At 57.1% G+C, this 7,417-nt stretch overlaps 1 protein-coding gene across 6 annotated transcripts; it reads right to left on the reverse strand.

The window, feature by feature from the left end:
• Nucleotides 1-313: 313 nt before the first annotated feature.
• LOC135877049 (class I histocompatibility antigen, F10 alpha chain-like) lies at nt 314-6,388 on the reverse strand. 6 transcript variants are annotated; one of them, XM_065402384.1, is made up of 6 exons: nt 6,237-6,388; nt 4,211-4,471; nt 3,297-3,572; nt 1,944-2,222; nt 1,369-1,476; nt 314-1,023 (listed from the first exon to the last, which is right to left on the reverse strand). In XM_065402384.1, the coding sequence occupies exons 1-6, from the start codon at nt 6,295-6,297 to the stop codon at nt 995-997; spliced, it is 1,014 nt and encodes a 337-aa protein (XP_065258456.1). In that variant the 5' UTR covers nt 6,298-6,388; the 3' UTR covers nt 314-994. The 6 variants fall into 6 exon arrangements, with proteins under 6 accessions (XP_065258456.1, XP_065258455.1, XP_065258459.1 ...); XM_065402383.1 differs by having other exon boundaries at nt 1,938-2,222; XM_065402387.1 differs by having other exon boundaries at nt 1,933-2,222.
• Nucleotides 6,389-7,417: the final 1,029 nt, after the last annotated feature.

Here is a 7,417-nt window from a genome sequence, read left to right on the forward strand (position 1 = left end):
GTCTTAGTCCGGTGCCTTAATCACAATTCAACTTTCCTGTTGTGCTTTGCAGGAGGGGTGGGATGAAATTAACAAAGGGAACCCAAGGCTGGGGGGGTCTGTGAGCTGGGGATCCCTCCACAGGGGAAGGGCTGGGGATGGTGGGAGTCAGGGGAATCCTCTCTCCAAGGGAAGGGCTGTGAGCCCCCAGGACCAGCACTGACAACCCCCCCCCCCCCCAACACACCTCAGTCATTTAAAACCCCCCTCCCAGAATCCCCCCCAGGCGTGGGCACATGGTAGTTGTGACGTGGATACACACAGACACTTTGCACAGCATTCCAGCACTGCGGCTCTTTTACTTACCAAAGCCCAGAGAGGACAGAGCAGATAGAAACCACAGTCAATTGTGACCCCCATGGGGCAGGGCCCCTCTCTTTGGTCAGTGTTTGGGCTGCACCAGCACAACGCCCGTCTGGGCCAGGACGAGTTTTTAAATCACTTAAGAAATGCAGAGTCGTAGCAGAAGAGGAGAGCCCCAGTCGGCCATTCCCTCACCTGTGCCAGAGGGGGACAAGCCCGCATCCGTCAGCAGCTCCTGCTCCACGGACACGGGCTCAGAACTAGCTCTGACATTGTGAGCCTCAGTGGCTCAGCTCTGACCAGCTTTGGGATTTTTTATTTGACCCACTAAATCCGTGCAATAGCTCCAAGCTGAACTCGATCAGAGTACAGAGACGTGTCCTGACCATCACAAGCTGGGGGTCAGTCTGTCCCACGGAGAAGGGGTGCGATCCCACAACACCCCACTTGCCCCAGCCTTTGCCTGCTTGTCTGACTCTGGACGATGGCTGGGGACGGCCTTGCAGATTCTCACAGGCCGAGGAATTGTCAGACCCAGAGTAACCAGCGATCGGGGCCCATCTCCAATCACTGCTGGGCTCCCGTCTCCCCTCATGGGGACCACCCCCCGCACCCATAATGCACTGGGGCATCTGGGCCCTTTACCCAGGATTTATTCACTGGCTACCGGAGCAAAGGGGCCTGAAACACAAGCAGAGAATGAGGATCAGTGCAGGGAAGCAGGGTGACCCCTCCCCCCTGGTGACCCTGAACCCCCGGACATGGGGCTCCCCACAATCCCGACTGCATCGCGCTCAGGCCAGCCCCACCCCAGTGCCCCCCCCAAGCAGGGCACATGGCACCCAGCCAATGAGAGAGTCTACTCTGCCCCCAGTAGGGCCGGGCTACGGTGATCAGACCTGCTCCATGCCCCTGCCCCACCTGTCCTGGGGGGCGGTAGGAGGAGCCATTCCCCCTTGGGCTGGCTGGGCCACCCCACTCCCCAGACCCTCCCCACATCCTGGCTCTGTGGGGATCGGCTCTTACCTGCTGATTTTCTCTTCCACAGGATGACGCTGGCCCCTACGGCTCCAGCCAGAGCCAGGACGATGGCGGCCACAGCCCCAGGAGGCAGGGTGCCCTTCTTCCCAGGGGCTGTGGGATGAAAAAGGGCACAGGTCACCGGGGGGAGGAACCGCTGGGGCATCCTCCTGGGGCACCCACAGGCCTTTGCCTTGAACAGCTCCCCAAGGGCCTCTGCAGGGACCTGGCCTCTGGGGGAGGGGAAAGGCTGAGCCGGGCGGTGACGGGGATGGGGCATGGAGGGCGGGCGCTCTGCTGAGCACTGCCAGACACACACGCCACACAGCAACCAAGACCTTCCCTCCTAACAACATCAGCCTGTGGAACTCACTGTCACTGGATGCCACCATGGCCAGAAACTTAATGAGATTCTTTGAGGGATTAGCCATTTCTGTGGGTCACACGAATACCTAGAGCTAGAGTTCACACTGACAATGGGCAGGGATATTGACCTTCCTGCAGCAGGGCTGCATCCCATCTCTGTAATTCCCATGGGCTGTGTCCCCTGCCCCATGCCCTGCCATTCACCTCACCCTCACCCCAGACGAGCGTGGGCACCGGCAGGCTGCTGTGCTCCACCCGGCAGGCATAGCGGTGCCCGTCCTCCTGTTGTGGGGAGATCTCCAGGGACGACTGCCTGTAGTAGGTGCTGTCAGCATAGGGCAGGATCCCGCTGGAGTCCATCTCCGCCAGGATGTCTTCTCCGTCCCGCACCCAGGAGACGTGGATGGGACGCGGGTAAAAGCCCCTGGCATGGCAGGAGAGGGTGATGGAGCCGTCAGGGGCGTCTCTGCGGAAAGCTGAGACGATGGGGGGCACTGGAGGGAGACAGTGTGTGTGAGCCACATGCCAGGGGCTGGGACCATGTAAAAGACAAGAGATAAAGGCCCCGCAGCATGTCAAGTATTCAGGTGAGTGAGAGACCTGGTCTGCACTCGTTTATACTGATTTGTAACTGGAGCTAGTTAACCTGGTGTAAATACCCTCTGCAAACTCACTCAAACTGCTCACATCGGTGTAGCTGAACTGGAAGTTTCCAGCAGAGGCCTGGGCCCGGGTATCCTTCGCAGTACACTATCCCACACTGTAACACAGCCATGCCCAGGCAAGTTGTCACTGGGCCACCCAAACACGCGTGTGCGATTTATGGGGCTAAGAGCCCAATTTCCAAACTCCCCTCAGTGCCTAACCCCAGTGATTTCATGGGGAGTCAGGTGCCTCTGTTTGGAAATCTCAGCCGGCCCCATCTGCATCGTCAGGTGCTTAAATCCCTTTGTCCCACGGCCTCGAGTCCCTGTCCCCATCCATGTCTCTGCCCTCGACTGTGGAGGTGCCAGCACTGGGCACAAGAAGCTCAAAACAACTTTTTTTTTTGTATAATGACAACGTGTATCCCTCTCCCCCGCCCCGCCTCTTTCACACTCACAAAGGGCTGGGCCTTTTGCGTCTCAAATATGCCGAAACAATCAACTCACAGTCCAGAGCTGGGACATTTCAGCCTGAAAAGGGAAGTCTGAGGGAGCTGGAAGCCAACGGGAAAGGCCCTGCAGAATGGAGACGCCCAGGCAGCCAGAACCAGCTAATAACCTGTCTGTGCTAATAACAACCCATTTCTCTCATCTAGCGCTTGTCATCGGTCAATCTCAAACTCTTTACAAAGGAGAGTGGTGTCATTATCTCCATTATCCAGATGGGGAAATTGAGGCACAGAAAGGAGGACTGACTGGACCTAGGTCACCCAGCAGGACAGTGGCAGAGCCAGGTGTCCTGAGTCCCAGGCCAATTGCACTATCCACTAGGTCACAATGTCCTTTGTGAATGTGTCCAAGTCCCATTGCTGTCAATGTGCCCCAGAGCCCACTCCCTATGACAGATCCCTCCTGCTCACTCACCCTGCTGCTCCAGCACTCCCATTCCCTGCTGCAACAGGATCCGCAGGGTCCCCATGCACTCGTGCTGAAGGCACCACTGGACGTACTGAGTCCAGGTCTTGCCCGTCTCCCAGAGCTGCTTCTGGAGGAAGGCCGGCTGCACGGCCGCGACCCAAGTTCCCGTCTGGTTGTCAAAGCTGATGAAGTCCCCCCCGTCATAGGCGTATTGGAACCTTGGGTCCACAGGGGCCTGGTTGCTCAGGGCACAGCCTACATGAATCTGCTCAGTGTGAACCCCTGCAGGGGAGGGAGAGAGCTCGGACCGTGCACTGAAATCTGGGAAATGTCTCTGGGTGGGTGGGGTCAGAGGGGCGTTCAGCCGGACCAGTGGCATCGTCACATTACCATCTCTAACAGCATGGCACGCCTTGTGCCAAGCAAGTGAACCGTTCCAGAAGGAAGTTGATAAACTGGAGAGGGTTCAGAGAAGAGCCACAAGAAGGATGAAAGGGCTGGAAACCTGCTTGACAGGTACCGAGCTCCGGGAGTCTCTCCACTGATGGAACCAGCTGTTTCCACAAAATTGTAATTTTTGGTGAGAAAATTTCAGTTTTGCCAGAAAGCATTGATTTTCTGTTGGGGAAATTGAAAGGGAAGATCCCGGGGCTGCCCGGCTCCCTGCCTGGGATTCTCCCGAGATGGAATTTCTGAAAAATTTCCTTCTCGCGGACACCTCCCATTTCCGACTTCCCTTCCAATCGGGAATGAAAACACTCCCGGGAATAACACATTTTCTGTGGGAAGAAAGCTCCATTTTCCAGCCAGCTGTGGTTTGGGCAGCACCTAGCACAGAGAGGCCCCGATCCCCAGTGGGTGTGATTCTGAGCAGGCAGCTCTCTCGTGCCCATTAATAACAATAACTCTCAGACACTCACCGCCCGTCTGATTGTGCTGCTGCATCAACCTCCTCATACCCCCTTTAGAATCCTCATCATATGTCCAGAACTCCTGGGTCTTATTCTGGAAAAACTCAGCGCCCAAGGCCTGTGCAGCCCACTCCTTGGTGGTTCTAACTTCTCGTGTGTCACTGCTGTAGTACAGGATCTTAATGTCATCCAGCTGGGCGATCATGAAGTAGTGATGGGCCCAGTCTTCCTCAATGACTATTGTGACTAGCACGGCCAGGCTGTGGCGTCCTAAAGCAACAGGAGAGAGGCTGAGTTAACGAGCAACTTCCCTCCCTTGCTCAGGGGACACCAGGGTCACCCATTGGGACCAGCAGAGACCTCCCACCCCCAGCCACGTCCCCAAGCCCTCAGCCCCATCCTGGGCGAGGGACAAGCTGGGGTCTGTCAGTAACTCACACTGCGCGGAGCTGCGGGGAATCAGGAAGGACGATCTCTCAGCCCGCGCCTCTGAAAGCCGGTGGCTTGTTTACGGGGGTCAGACATTGATAGGGGGTCCATTGCCACTTTAAGAACTCCCCCCCCCAATGGGCAAATGCCCTGAAGATGGGAGGGGTGGATGGTCAAACTGCTTACAGCAGAACCTGGGGCGTTTGTGGTGTGTGTGCATATCTATGGTGTGTGGTGAGCATGTGCGGTCTGCATGTGTATGGGGGGGAGGGTATGCAGCAAGTGGGGTGTGTGCGTGTGATATCTGCATGTAGGTACATGTGTGGTCTGTGTGTGTACATGTGTGTGCTGGGGTGTATGCATGTGGGGTGTGTAAGGCACTTTGTTTTCAGTTTTAACTGACTTTTTACTGAAAAATTCCCGTTTTTTACAGAAGCTGTTACTTGGTTTTTATTGATTTTCACCCCAATTTTGGCTCACTCAGGTACAAGGAAATACTGATTATAGTACGAAAATCCAACCTGTGACAGAAGGTCCATGTGTTTGTGTTAATAATGAATTAGTCTAAGTGTCAATGCGAGGCTGTCTGTTAAAATAAGACACTGGAGAGGAACTTACGCGCGCGCACACACACACACACACACACACACACACACACACACTGTTAAATGCAGTTCATGAAATAAACCACAACATTAGATTCCTTTGACTTTCAATAACACTTTTCCCTCTTTGTTGCTTTTTTTCAGTCCTCCCGTCCCCCAATATTAACCCTGATCTTGACCCAGGAAACTGGTCAGTTAATATCTGGTACTGGTTTTCACCCACTTTTTTAATTTTTGTAATTAACACTGATAAATTCCCAGGAAAATTTAAACAAAATAAAATTTGAAGACAAAGAACCTTGGGTGTGTGGGATGCATGTGTGCACACACCCCTTCCCAGGAACTGAACAGGGCAGTTCTGCAGGAATGTGGGGTTCTCAGGGGGCCAATCAAGCAGCCCCCCCCTTTTGTGCCAGAGACAGGGGATAACAACAAGCCCCCCACCCTGCAGGGGAAGCAGCTGCCAGAGTCTGCCACAGGACACAGCCTGGGGCGGGGAGACGGTTGGCTGGGACAGGCTGTGGCAATATACGTTGCTTTTTTTAACTTGCACCTCCTCTCCCTGGTTTGACATCACCCCTAGGGGCTGCGGGGACAGTTCTTGGGCTGGTGTGTTGGGGATTTCTGGCAGAGCCCCCAAAGAAAGACAGGAGGGCTATGGGGGCTCAGCCCTTGGAGGAGATGGAGCCGAGGGACTGGAGGGTCGTAGATTTCAAGGCCAGAAGGGACCATTCCTTATCTGTATGAGGGCAGCACCCAGAACCCCTGCCATGGCCCAGAACCCGGCTGCGCCGGGGCTGTACAAACCCAGAACAAAGAGACTGTCCTGGCCCCGAGGAGCTCACGTCCCATCTGAGCTCCTGCACAGCTGCCCCGTGGGTGTCACCCACCAGCCCCACGCCCAGCTGGAGTGGGGCCATTAGAAAGAGCTGCCCGGTCTGTTACAGCGAGACCCCCAGCCAGGGGGTCACCCTGCACCTCCCAGCCCCCCTCATACTCACCGCCAGCCACGGTTGGAGCCAGGAGCCCCCCACAGAGCGCCAGGAGCAGCCCCCAGGACATGGCTCCTGGGCTGGGGGGAGGCTCAGCCCGGGGCACGGACCCCCAGCCACTGTCACTATCACTTTCCAAAGTGTCGCAGCTACCTGCTACCGTCCAATCAGGATGCAGGCAGAGGCCTTTCGTCATCGGTATCGGGGCAGAACTGGCTGTGCAAGGTTAAGGCGCAGACCCCATGACAGCAGAGTCCTGCCCCTTGCCCTGAGTGGGTGTGAAGAGCCAGGGGCAGCACTGCGCTGCTGGACTGGGCGGGGGCTGCGGGGCCTGGCTGCAGAGAGCAGGGGCTCTGGACCCATGTGTATAGTGGGGGTGCTGAGAGCCACTGAACCAAACTGTGAACCCTGTGTGTGATGGAAACCACTTCAAGCTGGGGAGTGGGGGGGGGGGGGGGCGGCAGCCCCCAGCCCGCCTAGTTCCAGCACCTCTGGCCGAGAGGAGCCCAGGGAGCTGGGCTGGGGCAGGACGCCGGGGCGTGGGAACCAGGGCGGGCACCGAGCGCGGCTGGCGCAATGTTGGCACAAGAGAAGGGGAACCACATGTCCCTCAACTGAAACCGGGACACGTGGGGCTGGCCCGGGCTGCCTGGCATCGCTCTGCTCGCCCCCTCCCCAAATCTCCCTCTGCGCCCCCAATTGAGCCAAGTAGCAGAGATGAGGCCAGGGAAGAGGGATGGGGCTGGGATCTAGGCAGCCAAGCTGGGGGCGAGTGGGTGAGCACTTTTGGGCTGGGAGCCAGGAGGTGAAGCTATCGGACTGATCCAGCTGGCGGGGCTGGGAGAACAGAGGGGCAGGAAGAAGGCTCCAGAGAGCAGCCCTGGGGGTCAGGGGAGGCTGGGATGGTGGCAGAAGCAGGCAACTAGAGGCTGGACTGGGGAAGGAAAGAGGCAGGTTGGGGCTGAGGGGCTGGAGAGGGCTGGCCCACTCAAGGTAGCATTTGCTCAAAGGTCAGGCCGGTTGCTTGGTAGGGGGTTAATTGTAACCGTGCTTTGTGAGCATGCTGGGGGTGTACGGAGTGGGGTTTGGGAGTGTTGGGGCGCTGGGGGGACATGTGCCCCATTACAGGTATACATGGCACCTGGACTCCACCCTCGCTTCACAATGCTCAGAAGGCAGGTTGCTTATGC

This window comes from Emys orbicularis, chromosome 4 (genome assembly GCF_028017835.1).
Source record: "Emys orbicularis isolate rEmyOrb1 chromosome 4, rEmyOrb1.hap1, whole genome shotgun sequence".
Taxonomy (NCBI): Eukaryota; Metazoa; Chordata; order Testudines; family Emydidae; genus Emys; species Emys orbicularis.

Excerpts from the sequence above, each read along its gene's own strand:
- LOC135877049 (XM_065402382.1), bottom strand. The coding sequence starts at position 6,297 with ATGTCCTGGGGGCTGCTCCTGGCGCTCTGTGGGGGGCTCCTGGCTCCA. Across the intron at positions 1,477-1,932 it reads TCGTCTGGGGTGAGGGTGAG|CCCCTGGGAAGAAGGGCACC; the intron begins GTGAATGGCAGG and ends TTCATCCCACAG. Across the intron at positions 1,024-1,368 it reads GTGGAAGAGAAAATCAGCAG|GCCCCTTTGCTCCGGTAGCC; the intron begins GTAAGAGCCGAT and ends CTTGTGTTTCAG.